Source organism: Tachypleus tridentatus, chromosome 4 (assembly GCF_004210375.1).
Source record: "Tachypleus tridentatus isolate NWPU-2018 chromosome 4, ASM421037v1, whole genome shotgun sequence".
Taxonomy (NCBI): domain Eukaryota; kingdom Metazoa; phylum Arthropoda; class Merostomata; order Xiphosura; family Limulidae; genus Tachypleus; species Tachypleus tridentatus.
In genome coordinates this window covers 99,512,363-99,537,663 of record NC_134828.1, presented here as the reverse complement: position 1 = coordinate 99,537,663, position 25,301 = coordinate 99,512,363, and the positions used below count along the sequence as shown (strand labels likewise).

At 35.2% G+C, this 25,301-nt stretch overlaps 1 protein-coding gene across 1 annotated transcript in view; it reads right to left on the bottom strand.

The window, feature by feature from the left end:
• Invadolysin (leishmanolysin-like peptidase, invadolysin) overlaps nucleotides 1-22,189 on the bottom strand; it is a 120,876-nt gene extending 98,687 nt beyond the window's left edge. The window contains exon 1 of the mRNA XM_076500132.1: nucleotides 22,045-22,189. Within this exon, the coding sequence (XP_076356247.1) occupies nucleotides 22,045-22,173 (129 nt within the window). The 5' untranslated portion in view covers nucleotides 22,174-22,189. The remainder of the gene's footprint in view (nucleotides 1-22,044) is intronic.
• Nucleotides 22,190-25,301: the final 3,112 nt, after the last annotated feature.

The window sequence follows — 25,301 nt, the reverse complement described above, 5'->3', positions numbered from 1 at the left end:
TCACTTTCAAACTAGACTTTCAATCAAAATCATTTTTTCTCGTTGATGGTGAACATTACTGAGTGTCGAGTACAATGCTGTAAAGTGTCAGGAACTCCAGAGAAAGCCGCAGGAATGAGCAGTTATGTACCCGTAAGGAGGAATTTCTTCTAAAACAGAAACTAGTTCATATGGTACAATAAATATCACACTTCAACTACGACAAAAACAACTGTTAGACCAATGATGGAGAGCTGAAATCGCGGCACTTAATAGAGTATAGAAATCTCTGAACACTGAACCTCTTAGCAATGTTATGACTGGCGAATGTGAACGTACGTAAGTTACTGCGATTTTTCTCTTAGTCTGAAACAGGGTATGTTTACGTACTGTCGGTCATGTGACTTCTCTAACATCACTAAACGATAAACACCTATTTTTCTTTAATAACCCACTATAAACTTGTTATATTATAATGGAGATGTCGGTTAAAACGTAGATAAAACTTTTATTTTTTTACTGCAGGAGTCCACGACATTAGGAACAACAACAAAGTACGAGCATACGGTACATTTATTCTGTTAACAAAATTTATGTATTGATCGTACAAAACCAACAGATTGTACTGTAAGTTTACAGAAAACTGGGAGACCACGCGCAGTTAGTTGTCAAAATTACTTACTGAAAACCCGACTAAAATGCGATTTGTTAAGAGGCACAAAATAATAATTATAACCATGTTTTGTGTTGTGCAAGTGTTCATCTGAGAGAGAAATACTTGAGTAAAATATTTATGTTTATCAGTAAGTTTATTTAGCCCTTTGTATATCGTTTTTAGCATTTGTACAAGCCTAATCAAGGACTACATCGTTAGCCGTCATTAATCTTGAAATAATACACTAGAGCGACGACAGAGTTAAGACTTTTGACTCCTCGTGCCTTACCGAATGGTAGAGTTTGATTGTACTCTTATAACGCACCCATTACTCCTAAATGAGGGGTACATTTCTGTATAAGCGAAGCGTGAATCTTTGAAACCTTGGTTTCACAGCCATTCTTCTGTATAAGATTTCAACATAAACCTGCAGTATTATTTTACGTCCTATGGCCATTTCCGCTCTACGTGAACAGCTGACGTGCGAATAAAATATCAGTTTACAGCTAGAACACTACACCTTTATTCACAGTTATAACGTTCAAAAGCAATAAGTTTATATAATCAACAAAAGACCGCTACAAATCTCGACTACAATAAACATTTCTCACGTCAGGAACATGTGTTAATTCAATCGTTCACTTTAATTTACATAACATATTAATTTTCTAACTGTACCACTATTTCTGTATCGCATCTTTACCAATTATGTAAATACTAGTATAAAAGTTTGTCAAAAATGACGGGAAACCAAAGCCTACTAAATCTGAAACTTTCAGTACGCATTTGCAAATTTGCCGCCCGTAAACAGGTATAAAAAAAATAAACAGTCTTCTAGTTTCGTGAAACTTAAGCCTATCATGAACAATATCTCCTTTAACTAAAGAGTATAAACATTCTATACGTTGGTGCCTTTGGAAAAATATATTAAAGCATACCACGGCCATGTGATTATGTACACACTTGTTCATCTAACGAAAATTGTCCTTTTCCCTACAGATAAATTGGTATCTTCGGTTTTTTTTAACGAAGGTTTTTTACAAATGATTCTCAAGCATAGCTTTGCGCTAATTTACTCTTTTACCAACGAATAGTGGGATTGACCATAACATTATAACGCCCCCACGGCTGGGAGGACGAGCATGTTTGGCGCGACAGGGATGCGAACCCGCGATCCTCAGATTACCAGTCGCACGCCTTAACACGCTTGGCCATGCCGGGTCCCTGACACAATAGACAATTGTTTTTATTCTGCAGGTATGAGTTCTCATTAATTTTCACAACAGTTTGCAGTTGATAGAAATATAGTTCTGTGAAGGTATTTACGCAAATACTAGTCTACAGATAGGTATGACTTTTAATAAGATTAGCCTAAAACACCTAGAAGATATACGATGTCAAACTTTCTCTAGTATATTCGAAGCTAGCTTATACATACGAGATAGTTGCGAAGGGTGCAGTATTTTTCATAATTTAAGGATAGTTTTATGAATTGTGTACAATAAAGCTTGAGACAAATTTCATGGATTCACAAATATTTTCTAAATTATTTTCTGCACTTGATTGGTGATGTCAGATATATTAGTAAAAATGAAACTGTTTCTGTGAGTAACAATAAATAAACAAAGTCGCATCTATATAAACTATATAATTTTAATGCTAAACATATCTAATTACTCCTGAAGAAGGTAAGTCCATCTGACATAATTTGTTTTAATAATTTTAACAAAGGTTAAAGTTGCTACATACCTCATGGAGTTTTTTGTAAAACAAAATGAGAGCTGTAGTAAGTGTATAAGATCAAAATATAAACCAAAGAAATGTGAAACTGAAACTATCACGTCTTGTGCTTATTTTCAAGGTATTTTAATTATTCGGAATATAACAGTGAATTAGTATATTTCCATGACGTACTTAGATTTGTGTTTTCTATTGTGCTTTTCAAGTTAGTTTGGATATTATTACATATACATGAAACAGACTTCTGACGCTATTTTAAGTGTTTTGTTGCTGGATTTTCACTTTATAAAAATTATTTCGATGTAGCGATCATTTGTTTGTAATTAAGCGCAAAGGTATACAATGGGCTATCTGTTTCCTGCCCACCACAGGTATCAAACCTTAACTTACAGCGTTGTTCGGAGACACAATGCTATGCAACTGTACCGATTGAATCTAGTTCAATTCAGTCTTGCTTCATTGGTACAGTGTTTTCTTATAGCAAAGTCAAGTCGGGTTATCTGCCTTGTCTATTAAGGAAAATCGAACTTACTGATGGCTCAGCAGAGTGCTTGCGGAAATATTATTGTATTTTTTTTAACTGGGGAAGTTTTACCTTCACATAAATTTAGAAACTGGCTAATCGTAATAACGTTAGTGCGGTAGTGGATGGTGACTTGTATTATACCTTATTCTAAAAGAACTATACAGCATTATAAATCAGGACATGATTACTTAAGAATTTAAAATAGCATGACTACTGTGTATGTTAAACTAAAAATAACATTTGTTATATGCTTGATCTTTTCCAGATTTAATCTGACAGTTACCATTATGGCCGTAAGTTTGCCCTCTATCCAAAAATGCGTTATTTTGTAATTTGTTAAAGGAAGCAAACAGATAAATTTATTTTTAGGTATCTTGCATATACAGATAATGACTGAAGTAAATTCAAGTTTATTATAGACATAATGACATAATTACTATGTATGTCTAGTACAACCGGCCTGATGATCCTTGGTATTAGCGAAATGATTTGTTAGCACGAGATATGAAAGGTTATAATATTTTCTCCTCTGTTTTATTTCAATAGTTCTTAGAATAATTAGAAGGCCAAAACTGGCAGTTTTTTTTTTTTTTTTATAAAGAGCTAAAATAATGATATTATTGTAACTAGTGAGATATCTTTAATGTTGTAAATAACTTAAAAAGAGAGAAAGTAACAAACCCTGTGGCCGGACATAAAGTAAATTGTACACCTCAATCAGTAAGAAGTAAGGTTTGTGGACAAATGAACGACCTTCCAAACACACAAAACAATTTCTTCACTTGGAAGAATGAGTCGCTAGATTGCTGTTATTTTCACAGAGTGAAAGTAAGTTCCATATGCAGTCGTAAATTGTAAGTGCATAAATAAATGAATGATACGCCATACAAAGATACACCTAATAAAGATGGTATTAACAGTTTGTAACTGATCATATTCCTAACATTAAAAATAGGATAGTGGGATTCAACTGTCACTCTTGTAAGGCAATCAGACCCAGAGTGCAGGGCGTGATTTTGTGGATTCTCGGACTCACAGTTTGACACCATATCTACTAGCCTATTATTCTAATATATTTCCTACGTATTTCTTTTGACACATCATCACTTGTTTACCCTACATGTAGCTGGTACTGCAAAGACTGTTCAAGGGCAAGTTCAGTAGGATGCTATGCTCATGATGTATGTGTTTGATGGTACTCAGACATCCGCCATAACCAGAAAACGTCTCTGTAACTTCCATTACCACACAAACAGCAGGTGTTTGCTGCAACTGATCAGGGCTGGGATTCTGTAGAAACCTGATTATATGGATATACTGTATATCCATTCCATATATGACCAGAGTACAAGAAGCAGCGATTTTTTGAAATACATATCACGTAACGCAATCGCAACACATACAGATAATATGCTTATAACACATACGGTTGTACGGGGCCACTATAATAAAATACGGTGCTAATGAATAAGTGCCTCTCTCATCATTGTATGCGTTTGTGCGTGATATCAGATTTATGAATAAGTAAATATTATTCGTTTTAAGCGCAAACCTACACAATGGACTATCTCTACTGTACCCACCAGAGGTATCGAAACTCAAATTTTAGCGTATAAGCCTTCGTGCATACGGATACGACACTGGGACTAGTAAACAAACATATATAATTAACGCAGCAAATGTACATTATAGCAAAGCGGTCGGCACAAGCTAACGGCTGACATCTTGAAAATGACATATTAAAGATAAAACACATAATATGTACATGAAAATATTCATTCAAACTTGGTTCATACCTTTTAAAGTCTTTATTAACGCCCATACTTTAGGAATCAAAGATAATACTAGTAAACCACCACTACTTGTATTTTCTTCATAAATACATTTTTAAAATCTTAGTTTGGAAACTGATGAAAGCACTCTACATTTTATTACTATTAGTTCATGAAATGAAAACAAAGTGCTCACTCTATGTCGGTGCGCTGCGAACTTCATAAACGATTGGTTTGGTTTTTGGAATTTCGCACAAAGCTACTCGAGGGCTATCTGTGCTAGCCGTCCCTAATTTAGCAGTGTAAGACTAGAGGGAAGGCAGCTAGTCATCACCACCCACCGCCAACTCTTGGGCTACTCTTTTACCAACGAATAGTGGGATTGACCGTCACATTATAACGCCCCCACGGCTGTCAGGGCGAGCATGTTTGGCGCGACTCGGGCGCGAACCCGCGACCCTCAGATTACGAAGCGCACGCCTTAACGCGCTAGGCCATGCAAGGCCCTTCATAAACGATATTAGAAACCTTTAATTACAAAGCTGCAGAAACCAGTGTTGCATGCGAACTTATGTCAACGTTATTCAGCCAGTGATTTGTGTAATTCCAAATTTAAGTTCATAATGTTTCTCATAAAACAATTAGCTTAAAATGCAATTAGTTGCACCGGAACGAATCTAAAGAACTTCTCTGAAAATGTAGAATGACATATAAGAACTGTAATTACTATGAAAGTAATTTGGATAAAAGTTCCCTAATTTTACTGAAAATTTCAGTAACAAGAGTGGTAGATTTCAAGTTCTAAACTTGTCATTGTTCTGAGTTTTCTCCTGAAATATAATCATTAGTGCTCTTAATAAGCCATATATATTGCATATTTTTTATAGCTTTGTCTATGGATGATTATTTATTTATGCCTACATTGTGATATACTAATCATAAGGTGAGTCTACAGACTTTATTCTACATTTCCGTTAATTACATAATAAAGGAAGTGATTTTACTTCCCTACATATTTCAAGTATCTTTACATCCATGCTCTTACTCCAAATAGTAAATTCAGTGTTTTTAGATGTAGTATGAAACTATGCAGCATTTGTTTTAAATGTGAATTTTGGCACCTCTAAGACTTGCATAAATTTTTAATTTTCATAAACACGATATTTTTTAATTACCAGTTTCAAAATTATAATTAAGATTATTACGTACGTTTAATGTTGATTCGGAGAAGTAGCCAGTTATAAACGTTATTAACACTTGCAGTATTTATATTAATGACTGTTTGTTTGTTTTGAATTTCGCGTAAAGTTACACGAGGGCTATCTGCGCTAGCCGTCCCTAAGTTAGCAGCATAAGACTAGAGGGAAGGCTAGCTACTCTCCGCCAACTCTTGGGCTACTCTTTTACCAACGAACAGTGGGATTGATCGTCACATTATAACGCCCCCGGCTGAAAGGGTGAGCGTGTTTGGTGAGACGGAGATTCGAACCCGCGACCCTCGGATTACGAGTCGAGTGCCTTAACCAACTGGCCATGCCAGGCCCTTATATTAATGACCTAAGTGTAAAATAGTTGGTTACTCTCGACAGTTGTTTCGTTTATGCTTGTTTTTAGGTCAAAATTGCACACGATCTTGACAAGCTATCATAACAGTAAATAACATTGAATAAGACATCATGACAGAATGGAGAACTTACAGTCTACATCAGGTGTGGAGTTTTAACTTCTGAAGTGATCTTTTAAGAGCAATAGGTAAAGGGATTGACATTTTATATCAGATGGTTTAGCGCTTGGTTATTGCACAACAAATACAGGGTTCGAATCCAGAATATGCAAAGGTGTTAGATTGCCACGAATTACATTAAATACATAAAACACTAACGTCAACTGACTTGGTTTGCTAAGACGGTTAATAAAGTTAATTTCATCAATTATTCAATATAATCAATAAATTTCAATATAGTAGAATAAAACAGCAATATTTCATGTTATTAGTAGTTGAAAACAATGAAAAAACAATTATTTATGAGGTTAAAAATGAAATAATTCTAATACACAGAAACTAAAGCAAAACAACGATAACAGTACAAAAACAACTTTCAAGTGTGGCTTTGTTTGTTGACTTTCAGGCAAAGCTACACGAGGGTCACCTACGCTAGCAATCTCTAACTGAAACACGACAGACAGCTAAATGTAAAACCTTGGACGGCTCTTTACCAACTAATATTCATCACCTCACAGATGAAAGGACGAACATATTCGGTTTGGGATTCAAGCTCGCAGGTTACGAATCGAGCGCCCTAACCACAAGGCCATGCCAGAACTTCAAATGTAGAAAGAAGTAATAATAATGAATATACTGAATTTGAATATGAGTTTTACTTAACGTGTGTGTTGCACACCTGTGTCCAAAATGTAAAACGAGACAATCCTAGAATTTCATGACAGGTCCGTTTAGCTGTTTACTATTTTCTTACCTCTCCTCAGTTGAATGTTTGCTAACGTGATCTCAGGTCACAGTTTTTCGCTTAAGATAAATCATCACTATTTTTATTAGCCCTGGCAGAGCGGCTCATATAATGGATTCATTTTTTCTTTCTTTCCGTGTAAACTTTTAGCTCGTCGCTCCATCATATCTTGACTGATTTGAGATCAAGTTACAGTTTTGAACTCATAAGGTCAAACCGTTTTGATTAATGTATTTGACCACACTCAAGGTCTCACAGATTAAGTTAACCTAATCCTGCCTAAAAAATTTCAATTTGAGGACAGGCTGGTAGATATCTTGATGAGTAATAACATCGAATAGGGTATACGCTCGCGTCCCACGATTGGTATTGGTGGCGCATAAAATTCCCGAACTATAAAACGTTTATTTCCTTTGTCACTTTGTCGAAAATATTTTCAAGCTCCTTTTTTTTTTCTGTAGTGTTTAACAAAATACATCATCACTTTACAACAAAACTGACACCTGATTGTTCTTAGGCCAACTATGATGTTTATTTTGAATGCTCAATATCCACGTTGATTTGTTATAAAGGCTTTTCTTTTATTTTCTATAACGTCGGTGATATAAGAATAAAAAAGCTTAATACAGAAGTTTTATGGTTTTGAATTGCAGCCAAAATCAAATCAAAATTTACCAAGTAGTGCTTCAGCTAAGCCTTGGAGTCAGTGTTTAAAAAGTTTTGGGTGGTTAATAAATGATACTTAAACCCAACCTACCATTGGCCTCTAAAATAAAATTAACGCTTACTCCTACCAAATATCTTTTAGCCTTTGTACAGTCGAAAGAGTTAAAAATTTGTATCTGAATGTTAACGCTATAATTTTCACTTTCTGACCTAGAATACAGAGAAAAGGCCTAGGAATACTATTTAAATGTCCTTCATATTGCGCACTTACTTTTGTTCAAGATAACACTTCATGTTTCTGCGTAGTGTTTACTAAAACTGTGGTGATTAAAAAATTATTTCGATACGGATGAAATATGTGAAAAGTTGATGCATTTTGGAGGTACAGACAAATTCATTTTATTTAAATTCTATAATTTTTTTCAATCATTCAAAATGGTTTCCCGCCATTTTTGACAGACTTTCGTACTAGTATAGCAGATAAAAATGGGAAAAAATTTCTCGATTAATTTACTCTAATCCTGCCTAAAATAATTTCAAGTACCGTGGCTATTGAGGATTCCCTCTTGTTTCTTTTCTTTTTTTCTCCTGGGAATAAAGTATATGCTGGAACATGATAACAAGTTTAGGTCTATTACGATTTTTTTCTTGTTTTCGGGGCAACTATCTATGTTAGCTGACGCTAATTTTAAACTGATAAACTAAAGGAAAGTCAACAGAGCCTGCCGACAACTCTTACGCTTCTCTAGGCTAACTGAATAGTTCGATCTGACCATCACCGTTACCTAATAGGATGACCATGTGTACACGATATGTGGGAATAGTCAGCTCAAAAAGAATATTTCCGGGAAAATATCCCTTTGCATTTAATATTCTATGTAATGACCCCTGTAGCAGAAATACGCCTAACTATTAACAAGCAAAAAAATGGAACTGTCATTGTCAAAGAAGTGTAAACGTTGCATGCGCTTGGAATTATGGTTAGTACAAGTAATCGAATATTGGTTTGCAACATACGGTCACCTTACCGTACAACACTCCCATGGCCCCAAAGTTTTGAGTGTTGCTCTGTGTTTGTTTTAGGAAAGAGAATGCAAACGATGAAAGTGCAGACCCAGAGATCAGAACGCTAACCACCGGTCCTCACACTGCCCAGGAATAAAGTTTATGTCAGCAAATTGGTGACAAGCTTAATTCGATCAGCATTCCTTTCTCTGAGAAATAAAGTTACTAAAGGCTTACGCCTGTTTTATTTTTGTTACAGATTCGGGGAGAATGATTGAAATACGGAAAAAATAAAACATCAAACATACTGCCGACAGCAATGAAAAACTGTCTATTATTCAAACATACTGCCGACAGCAATGAAAAACTGTCTATTATTATTTTTTGTGCGCAACTGATGTAGTCTAGTGTTTTTGTTGTTGTTGTTGTTGTTTTTAGAACATATTCGTCTGACGTTTTAACGGATAGTACCATATAGCAAATAAGACAAATTTATAAGGACATTAATATTTCTAAATAACACAAGGTTCTTCAAGCACCCGAGATATGCGGCAGCACTTCCGTTACGTTACTACTAGTTCACTAAGAAGTCATAAACAAGAGCGCACTAATATATGCATCAAGTAAACAAATATCAAGACAAATGGGTCAACTACGTATCAGAACTTACAAGTGTGGGCCAACGACTGTATTCAGTCAACATTTATACCGATTCAATAACGTGACACACAAATATTTGCATCAAGCCAACAGCAGCCCAAAAGATATATATTTCGTGTCTTTATATATAATGCAACGGTTGTAGCAGGATTTCCACAGACCTTCGTAGAGAATTTTTTTTTTTTTTTTAATTTCGCGCAAACCTACTCGAGGGCTATCTGTTATCCTCCAACATTTTTTTATCAATGAACACAACTGTTTTTCTAGCTTTTTTTTCTTCTGTTGTCAGTATGTTTAGGAAAACAAAGCATGCATCTAAGAAACGAAATCTTCCTGGTCTACCACAGGCAGCTTCTGAAACTTTGCTAAAAAATTAAGATGAAACCAGATTAATATTGAGTTAGCTGATCCCGCTGTTGTTGTTATTATATATACATACCTAATATTTCTTTCTTAACTTCCTGTTCGGTTTTCTTTACCATACTCTTTATATCAGTCACATAGTTCCATTTAACTATTTACCGAAATCTATTAAATACCCGTACACGTTTTTCAGTCGATGAGATATAGGTGATTTATCCCATAAATTCTTAAAGATTTCAAAACTAAACAAACTTTACACCCCAGACAGTTGTTACAGTTAAACATCTTATAAATATAGACGTAAATAATAATGTTTGTTGTTGTTGTTGTTGTTTTTTAATTTCGCGCAAAGCTACATGAAGGCTATCTGTACTAGCCGTCCCTAATTTAGTAGTGTAAGACTAGAGGTAAGGCAGTTAGTCATCACCACCCACCGCCAACTCTTGGGCTACTCTTTTACCAACGATCAGTGGGATTGACTGTTACATTATAACGCCCCCACGGCTGAAAGGGCGAACATGTTTGGCGCGACGGGGATGCGAACCCGCAACCCTCAGATTACGAGTCGCACGCCTTAACACGCTTGGCCATGCCGGGCCATGTAAAAAATCTTAAAATCATGATGTTTTTGAATACAAGATTTCTTCTTGTCTCGTGTAAAAAGGTACATCATATCGAAAACCTGGTGTTCAACGAGTCTAGAATTTGACCACTAATGTACTGTGTTTTGGTTGGGTTTAAATTTCGCGCAAAGCTACACGAGGGCTGTCTGCGTTAGCCGTCCCTAATTTAGCAGCGTAAGAGAGGGAAGGCAGCTACTCCTCACCGCCCTCCGCCAACTCTTGGACTACTCTTTTACCAACGAATAGTGAGATTGACCGTCATATTATAGCTGCCCCACGGCTGAAAGGCGAGCATACTTAGTGTGACGGAGATTCGAACCCGCGATCCTCAGATTACGAGTCGAGTGTCTTATCCACCTGACCATGATGTACTGTAATTTGTGCTTATTCCTGCGTCATATAAAATGATTTAATAAAAATACTCCAAATGTTATGTCATAGTGTATGAGTGTGATTAAAGCAATACGAGTTACAAATCATGTGTTTTGCTCTAGTCTGTCATTCAAAAATATCATTTAGTTTTTACAGCTCACACAAAATGTGATCGCAATGGAAAATAACTAAGTAAAATCATTTTATAGTCAACATGAAACATTTGTGAATTTGATAAATGTTATATGCAAGTCTGTGAAGTATTTTTAATTTTGAGCAGGTTCTCCAAAAACTAGGTATTTAAAAAACTTAATTTTAGTAAAAAAACAAACAGACTTCAAAACGAGTAAAAACAGCTCTCCAGAAGTGGCATAAAACTGCAAGTTCGTGACAATCAATTTAAAATGCAGGAAATATTCAGTTATTACAATTACGTATAAAAAATCTCAATCACAATGAATTAAGTTCGTGGTTTGACCAATTCCAATGATTCATATTATTATTTCCAACAGTGTTAAAAGTATTAACGAAAAAAAAATTAAAATAAACGTCAAAAGGCAGTGTAGTTTCCGTTATTTTTGAATTAGTTTTAGAACTAACTTCATGGAAAGAGTAACAGTTGTATAGAATACAGGCTGGAGACCTAACATGGAATTTGTTTTTACAAAACTACCACATATTTCAAGAAATATGCTTCTTTGTTTGCATTGTTATCCTCCAACATTTTTTTTTATCAATGAACACAACTGTTTTTCTAGCTTTTTTTTCTTCTGTTGTCAGTATGTTTAGGAAAACAAAGCATGCATCTAAGAAACGAAATCTTCCTGGTCTACCACAGGCAGCTTCTGAAACTTTGCTAAAAAAAAAATTAAGATGAAACCAGATTAATATTGAGTTAGCTGATCCCGCTGTTGTTGTTATTATATATATACTCTAATATTTCTTTCTTAGCTTCCTGTTCGGTTTTCTTTATTCTACGCTTTATATCAGTCACGTAGTTCCATTTAACTATTTACCGAAATCTATTAAATACCCGTACACGTTTTTCAGTCGATGAGGTATAGGTGAATAATCCCGTTAATTCTTAAAGATTTCAAAACTAAACAAACTTTACACCCCAGACAGTTGTTACAGCTAAACATCTTATAAATGTAGACGTAAATAATGTTTGTTGTTGTTTTTTTAATTTCGCGCAAAGCTACATGAAGGCTATCTGTACTAGCCGTCCCGAATTTAGTAGTGTAAGACTAGAGGTAAGGCAGCTAGTCATCACCACCCACCGCCAACTCTTGGGCTACTCTTTTACCAACGAACAGTGGGATTGACTGTTACATTATAACGCCCCCACGGCTGAAAGGGCGAACATGTTTGGCGCGACGGGGATGCGAACCCGCAACCCTCAGATTACGAGTCGCACGCCTTAACACGCTTGGCCATGTAAAGAATTTTAAAATCATGACGTTTTTGAATACAACATTTCTTCTTGTCTAGTGTAAAAAGGTACATCATAACGAAAAACCTGGTAGAGTTCAACGAGTCTAGAATTTGACCACTAATGTACTGTGTTTTGGTTGGGTTTAAATTTCGCGCAAAGCTACAAAGGCAATCTGCGCTAACCGTCCCAAATTTGCAGTGTAAGACTAGAAGGAAGGCAGCTAGTCAGCACTACACACCGCCTAATCTTGAGCTACTCTTTTATCAACGAATAGTTGGATTTACCATCGCATTATAATGAAAGGGCGAGAATGTTTGATGTGATGGGGTTTCGAACCCGCGACCCTCAGATTACGCGTCGTGCGCCTTAACCACCTGGCCATGCAGGGCCATAATAACAAGTAACAGATATATTTAGTAAATGTAAAATGAGGTATGAATCTCTCTCTCTGGTAGTTGGATATATTTATTTGTATACCCAGGAGGTTCAGGTACACTAGACCTCTTCCTCCTTCCATGACTTTGTTGGAGTGACCAGATTAATATATTTCGAGTAAATACTCAATGACTGGAGTGATATCATAAGTTTAGTCAGGTCCTTTTCAGGACAATGTCCATTCATATTGTTTTTGATTTTTTTATTATTATTATTTTTTTATATAAGTCTAGAACGTAGGTGGCCTGTTTTATTTTAGCTCTATTCTATTATTACTATTACATTATTATTTTAAATGATTTTGTCTTAATGATCTAATGTAGAAATTTAACGGGGAAAGGTGTTTAGGTCTCTCTTCATCATATATGCAATATCTGTCTAGTTCGCATAACAACTCATTTTTATTTTTATCAAAATATTTTATTGTACTATGTAGAAGTTTATCTGGTATTGTTTTTGTATTTGAGTATTATGCATGAACTTTGATGAAGTGGTTTTAAGTACTATGTATGCTGATGTAATTAGTGTATTCTGTAATGTTTGGAGTTTGATTTGAATTTGATTTACACTTACATTGATCCATGCAGGAGCTGCATAGTCTATTACAGGTCTAATGTATGACTTGTATATTTTAATGATGTTTTCTGGTGTTGTTCCGTAGTTTTTACCAGTTAGACTTCTAGCATAGTTTATTCTTCGCCAAGTTCTAGTTTTTATGTTATTTACATGTTTTATCCATGTAAGTTTCAAATCATATGTTAATCCTAAAAATTTTGCAGGTGTAACAGTCTGGAGGAGCTCTCCGTTCATATAGATTTGGGTTGAACTTTTTGATATTTCGTAGATTTTGAAAATATACTAATTGCGTCTTCGCTGTATTTATTTTAATTCTATCTTTTTCGCAATATTCACATAATCTATTTAGTTGTTGTTTTAAGTTAGTGACTGCTATTTCTGGTGTAGGGGCACTTTTCCAAATTGCTACATTATCAGCGAATTGAGACGCGTATCCATGGTTTGGGTCTTAAAGTGGGATATTACTTACAAACATGATGAAAAGAATAGAGCTAACCATCCCTCCTTTAGGAACGCCAGCTTCTGGAGTGAAGAACTCCGAGAAAGTTCCCTCTACGTTTACTCTACATTTTCTCTTTTCTAAAAAGTTAGATAACCAGCGAATAATTTCATACATACGGAACCAAAGACCATTGTGCCATACAGTGTCGAATGCTTTCTCGATATCGAGAAAGCAGGCGACAGTGCATTCTTTTTTTATTAAAGCTGTTTATTATTGTTTCAGTTAACCTAATTAAGTGATCTATTGTTTGTCTATATTTTCTAAATCCGTTTTGTTCTTCTGGTAATTTTGCTTTATTCTCCAAAATGTGGAGAGTCTATTGCTTATTATTCTTTCGAGAATTTTACCTACACAGCTGATTGCTTGTTCAAGTTCATTTAGTTTGATTTTTTGGTGAGTAGTATGGTATTGTAGTCATATGTATTGTTAGTGTTGCTGTTTTTAATGTTGACTGGAAAGTGTGGTTTATATAATTCTATGTTACTTGTTACGTGGTTGTTTATTTTATTGTAGTAGTAGCTGTTTATGTCCGTGTCATTCTGTGTTTTAAATGTGTTTTGTAATTGAGGTTTGAAGACTTCTGCTTTTTCTTTGTTGGTTTGTGTTAAGGTGTTGTTATGTTCCAGTGTTGGGTACATTTGTGAACATTTTCAAGTGTAACCAGAACTTGGTAGGGTCAATTTGTTCATTTAGTTGAGGGCAGAAGTTGTCCCATTTTTCTTGTTTAAGTTGTTTAATTTCTGCTCTAATTTTATTTCTAACGTTGTTAATTTGTGCTTTTATTTCTTGTTCTCCTGTTACCATGAATAGTCTTCTTATTTATCTTCGTTGTTTTATCATTGTTAATAGTTTTTGGTTGGTTTCCATGCATTGTTTGTGGTTATATGTTGTTGTTTAGTTATCGTGTCCGTAGCTGCTTTTAGAAGGCACTCCATGATTATTTGACTGTAAGAATCAACTTCTAATTCGTTGTATGCTGTATGTTTAATTTTTTCTGGAAGTATTCTGTTTAACACTTTTTGAAATTCTTGCCAATTTGCTTTTTATAATCAAATTTGTCTTGTCTGCAGATTTTATCTTTATGGGGGTGAGATCGAAGACACACCATATTGGGAGATTGTCGCTGTCAACATCTTTTCCCACATTAAAATTTATTAGCTTTTGCCTGATATTGTAAGACGTGAGTCAGATATCTAGGATATCATTAGAATTTGTTGCATAGGAAGTATTGGTAGGTGTATTATCATTAATAAGAGATATGCTATCATGATCTATGAATTATAATAGGTGTCTGCCATTGGAGTTTGTAGAATTACATCCAAAGTTCTTATGTTTGGAATTCAGATCACCTGTTACTATTGTATTTTGGTTGTGGGAAAAGATGTTGTATAGTAGATTTATATCTATACACTTTGTTGGAGAACAGTATAATCCTGCTATTGTTATTTTCGAGTGGTTTTCTAAGAGAATATCAACCACTATATTTTCATTGCTGCTGTTCATTTGGATTTCAGTAACTGAAAGGTGTTTTTATATAATAACATAATTCCTCTGTTGTTGTCATGATTATTTATTCTGTCTTTTGTTATTGAAGTATAGTTATATATTTTAAATCTATTTTTAGGATAAATTAGTGTTTCACTTATGATAAAAATATCAGGGTTAATATCTGTTATTAAGTTTTCAATCTCGTGTTTCTTGGAAGCAAGTGCACCTTAGATGTTGATGCTTAGAACTATGAATTTTAAGATTTTAGCATTATACTGTGATTGTTGTTATTAGTTGTGGTATGTGTGGTGTTATGTGTTTTTTTTAGCTATGTTTATGAAAAGGTCAATGCTGTTATTTGATTGGTTCGGTTTAGTAAATTCTGTAATAAACTCTGTGAGAATGTTTTTAATTAGGTTTACTATTGTTTGTTTCTTTGTTTGTGTTGTCTTTTACTGTAATATTGTTGTTTTCTTGGTTGTTTGTTTTATCTGTGTTTTTGTTCTTGTAAAGTAGTTACTGTTTTCGTTGAATTTTGTTGTTCTTTATTAGTAAGTGGTTTTGGTTGTGTAATATTTTCTTTCAGCTTTTGTGCATATGTAATTGGTCCTGTAGTTGTATGCATTTGGTGTGTTATCTTGTGTTGGTTTTGTTGTTTTTATTTCATAGATGCGCTGTTTAATCTGTTTATATTTATTGAGGTAGGGATAAGAGTGCCCAAAATTTTGGTTTGAATTTCGGGCAAAGCTACACAAGGGCTATCTGCGCTAACAGTCACAAATTTAGCAGTATTAGATTAGAGGGAAAGCAGCTCGCCATCACCACTCACCACCAACGTTTGGGTTTTGAAGAAAGTTTAGGGATTAAGGCAAGAAACAAACTTAGAATAAAGGAAAACAAAGTAAAAAACATGACAAGGTTAAAGTCTTTCAGAAAAGCAATTAAAAGGGTATGACTAAGTGTAAGGAAACATGAAGCACTAAAGAATATATTAACATAAACACACCCAAAGCAACAGAAATACTCTCTATGATAATGTGCAGATTGCTCTTAGAGTACCAAGATGAAAATGCAAGGCAGAAATGATCACATACAAAGTGTTACTGAAATTACATTTACCAATCTTAAAACTGTTAGAAAAAATACAGTTATCAGAATTACTTCTGTTGTAATGATAAGATTTTATACAAGAATTAACAGTTTTCAACAATACAAGAACATGTGGTAGATCACAAGAAGACACTAACAGGGCACATGAACAACAAACACACCAGCCAACCAGTTTGTCAACTACAGCCAGCCAGTGACTACGAATTTCAACCAATAGTTACTGTTTTCAGTAAAACTATGAAATACAGAGCTTTAGCAAGTGCAATACTTATCTTAAGTTATTCTCCCCAAAGTATCCAATGGTGTTGTTCCAAATTTTATCCACTTCTTGATGTACGTGATTCATATAAACCACTTATAACTTCCAACCCAATAGTTTTTTGTTTGTTTTTGAATTTCGCACAAAGCTACACAAGGGCTATCTGTGCTAGCCTTCCCTAATTTAGCAGAGTAAGACAAGAGGAAAGGCAGCTAGTTATCACCACCCACTGCCAACTCTTGGACTACTCTTTTACCAATGAATAGTGGAATTGACCATCACTTTATAACAGCCCCATGGCTGAAAGGGCGAGCATATTTTGGTGCACCCTAATAGTAAAACAACTAAACTATACTGGTAAAGTACCTTAGAAAACATGCAAGCTTGAGTCTGAATATTATTTTTCAAGTAAATAAATACATAGTGAAAAGTAAACTATCTGTCTTGTTACTTCACCCGAAAGAAGTAGCTAAAAACCAAACTGAATAAACTACCACGAGAGACAAAAATAATGACCATTTATTCATGTTTAATCTTTCTAGTATGTTTTTCAATACCAATCAGAAAATAAAGTATCAGAAACTTAATTCATAAACATAGTGTATAAGAAAGAGAACGTGTCATGACTTTCTCAACCTGAAAATATGAAACACCTACACTCATATGTAACAAGTCCCATACCACATCAGTTAAATATTGTACTTTTGAATTGTATCAGCTGTCATTTGTTCAATGCTGAAGAATGCTACTTAAATTACAGGTGAAAAACAACTTGGTTTATCTTGGGCATTTGTACTCAACGTGTTTTCTTTCCACTCTTTGGTATGATGACAGGTTTCGATGCTGAGAATAAACTTTTAGTATCTAACACATGGACATCTGTTACATGTAGTCAGACTATTTTTACATTAAACCATTATTCAAAAAAAGTTCTCATGTTTATTCATCAGAAGTTCTGGCATGGCTAATAAAAAATTTCTGAAACTGTTTGAATATATACATAATCAAACTAAGTTACTATTTTTGAGTATACTAAGATAATGTTATTCAGAACAAAGCAAATCAGAAATGAAACAGAGATTTAATAATATAAAAAAATAACTAGATTAGCTGTAATATCTTTGTTTATAAATAATACTGTTTCTTTAATGGTTGTGAAAAATATTGTTCTCTATAAATTATTATTTGAACTTTAAAAATATCAAATTGTGAATTAATAGCTTTTGTCAGGCTTAAGTAAGCACATTAAAATCTTTTTCAAAACTGATATTTTGTCTTAAAAAAACTTTGTTCTCGACAGTATTTTTGAAAAAAGTAATACTTTACTTACTCTGTGGTAACACTTTCTTGTGTTTATATAAAATTTTATGACAATCCTAAAGGAGACCAAATAAAGGAAGATGAAGAGGTTTATGAAGGTCTAAACTTTGGAAGATCCAGTAATGAGGGACAAATAGAATTATGAAAATCTATGGTTTAGAAGGTCCACTGATAAGAGGTAAGAAGATTTATATGAGTCTAAGGTTTAGGAGGTCCAGTAATGAGAAGTGATGATGTCTACGAGGATCTAGGGTTTGACTAAACTGTTTCACTTGAAAGTTAGTATTTACATGCAACAAGCTGTTATAAACGAAAATTTAACATTTCTAATTTTTTTAAATTGCAGATTGCAGTCAAAGTGGTTTTGAGGGCTCACAAGATTGGATTCACTTTATACGAAAACTGTAATGGTCATGTCAAGGATCATTCAGAATAAATTTCTGCATTCAGTTTTTTTGGTTTTTTTTCGTTGAGGAGGCCTCAATAATGCCGATAAAAACATGTACATACTGGTTTAAAATGATAAGTTGTTTTCCATATAAATTTTTATGGTAATGAAATACTGTTGGCTGAATTGCTTTTATTATAGTGGCGTTATTCATTGTAAATATTCTTCGTGTAACATTTTATGAAGCTTCTCATTGAACCTAGGATACGTTTTGCTTTCTCTCCCAGTTTGAGAACCACTGGCTAGTAGATACAGTAGGTCAAGTGTAAAGAAGGTCGTTAATCATGTTACAAATATTAGTGATGACAGTGTAAAACTAGAGGGGAACTCAGCAGAACCCATCCCTCCCCTACATAGTGTTAATCATATTCGGTTCACAACAAATACGAACATGTATCCGTACGTCCAACATTTTCAATGGGTATGAACCATTTTGGCAGAAAAATGAAGAATCAATTCTGACTAAGTTACAGAACAAACAGTGTGAAAATCACCATGTTAACAGATAGTGATTCCATTTTCATTTCTGCGACCTTACTGTGACTTTGATTTTTGACGTTGACTCTCCAAAAACTAACCACCTCTATGCTGGGCCAAACTTCAAGTACATACCAACTTTCGTCAAAATCCAATCAGATATTTTCGAGAAACCTTGTTGACAGAAACTCATACACAGAGGTGAAAACCACCTCCATTACCTTCAGTGGTCGAGGTAAACATCTTTCAACTTTACACTTCTTGATACTGTAGAAAATGTCGCCGAATTAATTGCCAAACACGTTCTTAAAGGAATAAAACAGACATATAAACTAATGTCTCTCAATAATCTTCTTTACGGGAAAGTGGTTAACACAAGTAGTTTAGAATCGAGTGCTTTAAATTGAACCCCTACTAATCTAGCGAGATTCAAACATGCATGTTTCTTTTTATTATTATTAAATCGGGAAAAGGAAATGCTGAAATAATCTTTGTTTTTAAACCAAATTACAAATACATATTGACGCTTCTTTACCAATGATACATTATTACGTACACTTCTAATTATCAAACTTTTATCACTTATTATCTTTTCTTCCAGAGAAAAGAACAATTATTTTAGAAAATACAACGTGTAAGACATCGGGTAACACATAAACTACAGAAAAATGAGCAAGGTCACGTTAATACACAAGTGTTACGTGCTGGACGTCGATTAAACCTCAATAGTTAAAGTGATTACTGGATTTCATTTTAAATGTTAAGGTTTATGTGTCCAAGAAACAGCAAGTTAAATTTTTATTTGTGTGTTCTAGAGCAAATATATTTTTAGGCTGTCTGTTGTGTCTACCATGTGGAATCGAACCCTGGATTTTAGCGCTGCAAGTCCGTAGACTTTCTGTTTTTCCACCGAAGAACACGTACAGCTTAAGAGGGAAGAAATAACCATACACAAGAATTAATTGTTTTCTGTATGTAAGGTCAAATCCTAATGTAAATTCTAGCTTCTATGGACAAGAAAACAAACAACTTATAATGTACATGCTCAGTGACGCAATTATTGCTTGTCGTACATAATGTTTCTTTTGAAAAAGAAACTGAACATAATGGCAAAGTAAATTTTGTTCATCGTACGTGTGACGTATGTTTGTAGTTCAGAATAAAGATACAAAATGGGCGACCTGGTGATATGCCAGTCTTGAAATTCGGTTTATAGCATTATAAGTACACAGACTTTCCGCTGTGTCACTGGAGGAGGGTATTACTCTGCAATGTGGTGATACTGGTTTATAGTTGTACTAAAGCAAAGTAGTTCAAACACAATAGAAACCAGCCGGCATACCCGTACTCTGGACGGAAGTTACGTTTATTTTGAATTTCGCGCAAAGCTATACGAGGACTATCTGCACTAACCGTTCCTAACTTAGCAGTGTAAGAATAGAGGGAAGGCAGTTAGTCATCACCACCCACCGCCAACTCTTGGGTTACCCTTTTACCAACGGATAGTGGGATTGATCGTCACATTATAACGCACCCACGGATGAAATTCGAACCTGCAACCCTCAGATTAGAGTAAAGTGCCTTAACCACCTGACCATGCTGGGCCAGAGGAAGTTATTTAACTCCATGATTAACGAAAGGGCCCGGCATGGCCGAGCGCATTAAGGCATGCGCTCGTAATCTGAGGGTCGCGGGTTCGCATCCGAGTCGCGCTAAACATGCCCGCCCTCCCAGCCGTGGGGTAACGTTATAATGTGACGGTCAATCCCTACTTTCGTTGGTAAAAGAGTAGCCCAAGAGCTTTAGTACAACTATAAACCAGGCGGTGGGTGGTGATGACTAGCTGCCTTCCCTCTAGTCTTACACTGCAAAATTAGGGACGGCTAGCACAGATAGCCCTCGAGTAGCTTTGTGCGAAAATTCAAAACAAACGATTAACGAAAGGTTATCTTAGGGCATGAAAACTTGCTTCTCTTCTATGTAACTGTACAAAATACCAATAAAAACACAAAACCACAAACTTGCATGCACCTCTGCATGGTCCCAACAAATCTCCATGCGAAATTTAATGAAGTTCCATCAACAAAGGAAGAATTGGTGGTAAAAACGCCCATAAAAAACAAACAGACAAGAAAAACACGCAAAACTGAACATTTTTGATCTCGCATGAACCAAATAAACTCCCATACCACTTTAGGTGAAGATCCATCCACGCCCTGTCAAGTAGTTACATACATATAGAACAGACACTGTTATCATATTTACATTGTTGTTACCCAAGCATAATATAACATTTTCTTTTATACCATCAAACCAACAGCACCGTAATATAAGTAAGTGTGACGAAGAGATTTCTAATGTTTTGAACGCAAGCTGAAAATAAAACAGTTCAACTTTCTATTTACTTGTGGAAAAAAAACCGCGTAAGGTCTCATGAAGTTTTGAAGCCACAAAAACATTTTTACAGTCACTGGAGTAAAGAAACTTGTCCGCACACACACATTAATACCAATATCACGTACGTGTAAGTTCTTGCAACTTAAAAACTGTACATGTAAACTGACCATTTAAATCAATATCAAGTCGGATCGTTTCGCCTACTCTGTATTTAATTCTAAATACCTTTAACGTGTCTTAAAGCAATATATCTTTAACCTGCAAATATCAATGAAAAAAATATTACTTAAAATTCGAAGATTATATATATAAACTTACGATTTTTTTAACTCAGAAAACTGACATTAAAATAACAAAGTCATTATACAATTATAACATGAAAACTACCAAACTGCGAGGTCTACAGTTGTATTCTATCTTGACAATAACACCATCAAATGAAACCAATTTCAATGCATTCAAACAAATCTTAAAAGTTAAATTATCTACAGGTACTAGCAATATCTGAGACCTACCGAAAAATAAACGGCATACTAAGTATAATAAAATGACAAATATATACAAGGACCTGCAATAACTAAACACATGATTAAACATTACATATACCACTAACACTGTGGCACTGGTTGACATCAAACTAAGATTAGCGTTGATAGCGCCTATGGTAACTAAGGCCGCCTTGTACACGACTCATAATTTGAACATGCAAATTTAAAATAATACCCCAAATATATCCATACATTTTTCACTGTATACTAAATTTCTTACCTCGTCTGGTTTAGGTGGTCTATGACTACAATGTGTAGAATGTGTAAAACATAAAATTTCGTGAAAACAACACAAGAGAACTGATATCTTAAGAGTGCTATCAAACTTCCACTTTACCCCAGCCACCATTTTGATGTGAGTAACTTGCAATGCCCTCTAGCGACGCCGCTCAAGAAACACAAAGTAACAATAAAGTTATTTATATATCTAAAGAAGATGGCAGGTCAGAAACACTTAGAATTTCATCAAAATTGCGGAGAAAAAGAAAAAGAAGGTGAAATAATGAAATTTACACAAACTGGTTTTTTATTAATTTAATATAAACACAGCGCTCAGCAACAAACTTTTAAAAAAATTGTATTTTCCAATAAACATAGTAAGAAATTGTTTTGTTCTTACACTTAACTAACGAAAGTACCCAGCTTCACTCGAGATACCAGGTTAAAATAATTTAAATGACTATGTCAGTGTGCGTATTATGAGCTTGTTTTAACATAGAAGAACAGTCAACAATATTTTAAACATTTTTATTTTCCAGAAACATAAAGGGATCGTAAAAGTACGATAACTGACATCAGGGCGTATATTTTTTGCACCCGATGGGGCGATGATTTTTGCAACCACTTATGTGGACTGTTCAATTTGCAAATTGGTAATCTCTGATTACATGACCCTGAAAGCTGTAAACATGCAGTCACAGAGTAATCTTGTTGCTACGATACTTCAAGGTTTCCATGCAGGTTTGTATAAGTGACATGTTGTGAACAGTTCTCAAGATTTTAATAGAATAAAGACAAATGTGTCACAAATTAGCTGCCACATTAATTTATTCATGCACACTGCACAGTATAAAAGATGGCAATTATACTTGACAAGGTTACTAATAACTTTCATTGCATGAATTACGTTTTCAAATATTAATAAAATTAGAAATTACTCTTGATAAGTTTATATCTATTGAAAAACTGTTCATGTTGTTTGATAAAAATAAATGTCTTTGCGAACTCTTGAAAATTACACATCAATACAGTGTAGCACATTATTATTCATACTTTTCATTGAAGTAAGAATCATTTAGTCCTCTAGTCTAAATGTTCCGAAACGTAGACCTCCTTTGTGATGATCTGTTTATGAATTCTTTCATAAGCTCTTCTATATTTATCTTGTCGACCTCATCTTTGTGAGTGTGGTTTGGTTTTTTTGGAATTTCGCACAAAGCTACTCGAGGGCTATCTGTGCTAGCCGTCCCTAATTTAGCAGTGTAAGACTAGAGAGAAGGCATCTAGTCATCACCACCCACCGCCAACTCTTGGGCTACTCTTTTACCAACGAAAAGTGGGATTGGTAGAGCGAGCATGTTTGGTGCGACTCGGGCGCGAACCCGCGACCCTCAGATTACGAAGCGCACGCCTTAACGCGCTAGGCCATGCCAGGCCCCTTTGTGAGTGTGACAAACTGCCACATGGTGGGGGCAACACTGAGACATAATTGATCTTAATCACGTCTTCAACTGTCTTATGGCCAAGCATGTTAAGGTGTGCGCATCCCCGTCGCGCCGAACATGCTCGCCATTTTAGCCGTGGGAACGTTATAATGTCACGGTCAATTCCATTATTCGTTGGTAAAAGAGTAGCCCAAGAGTTGGCGATGGGTGGTGATGACTAGCTGCCTTCCCTCCAGTCTTACACTGCTAAATTAGGGACGGCTAACACAGATAGCCCTCGAGTAACTTTGTGCAAAATTCAAAAAACAAATAAACAAACAAACAATCAACCGTCTTAATGCAAAAAAGCTGCGTTCACATTCGTAGCTGAATACTACACATACAAGCAAAATTTTCATGAGACGAAACACTTCACTAAACATCTGCTGGATTGTTTCATGCGTTTTACAGTAAGCATTCTTCGCACCTTTCAGAGATACTGCTCTTGTTGTTCCTTTGAACATGGGCAACTGAAACTCGAGCCATTGTGCAGAGATTTCTGGATAGAAGTTTATAACCGAGTTGTCAATCTTGCCAGATGGGATCATGTTCTCAAGTGCCAGATATTGCCTCAAGTCATTGTTGTCTGCATTGAATCTAGTGGTCAGATATTCTATGCCTGTGTTCACAAATTCAAAATATTGGCTTCTGTAGTAATCTCTAGCTGTTGCAGAATCATCACCTGTGATCCTTCTGGGGAGTCTACGAATGCGTGGTAGTTCAATAGGCACCAGATCCAGGGAAGTTACCTTTTTCTCAGCTTCATCACATATCTTGTTGTAATTTTTCTCTGTTCGCAATACCTGGAATTGCTCAACTGTCATTGCAAATGCTTCAATCATGCCAGAATCTGTCGCTGATTTTGCTTGGAATGCACGGTTTAGTTTCCCTAATGCAGCTAATGGATGCTGAGCCATCAACAATCCTAAAACTGTCTTTCCTTTGTCAAATCTGTCCAGCAGACCTCGTGCTTTCACTGCTACATCCGATTTTTTATTTGCTAATTCAGACAAAGCGTCAACAATGTTACTGTAGTGATCATTAGCACATGTAATTGCAAATAGGTGGCACTACCAGCGTGTTGGACATAGTGAGCAGATGTATTTAACTGGACCATTGTGACTGTCTGACAACACAATATTTTCAAAGATTGTCTTGTATTTGCCTGACCTCTGAAGCAAGACACCAAGTTCATTTACCAACTGGATATAATCTCGAACACATTCACAAGCTTCAAGTGCATGTTGCATTATTAAATTAGCCTTGTGTTCTCTGTAGTGAAAAACAAAGCTGATGGTTGCTTCTCTTTTATTTTTGCCTGGCATCCACTATACGCACCACTCATGTTAGCGGCTCCATCATACGTTTGTGCTCTTAATCCTGACAGTGGTAAATTGAGTTTAGTCAGTACATCAAGTATAATCGAGGATACTGTTTCACCAGTTGTATTGGAAACATTGTACAAACCAAGAAATGTCACATGTACGTCAAGGTTCTCATCTACGTATCGTACACATATTGCTTCCTGTTCGACACCTGTAACATCTTGAGTGCCATCAACCATTAATGCAAAGATTTTACTTTGCTGCACTTCGTGTGCTATGTTCCTCAGTATTTGATGGCTGAACATCTCCATTATTTCATTCTGAGCCTGGAGTGATGTGAATGTGGTTTTATTTAACAAGTAGGCCGCAAACTCAGAATCTTCCTCTTCCAGGAGCTTCATTAACTGCAGAAAGTTCCCCTCCATATCAGTATGTCCACGTAATGCTAA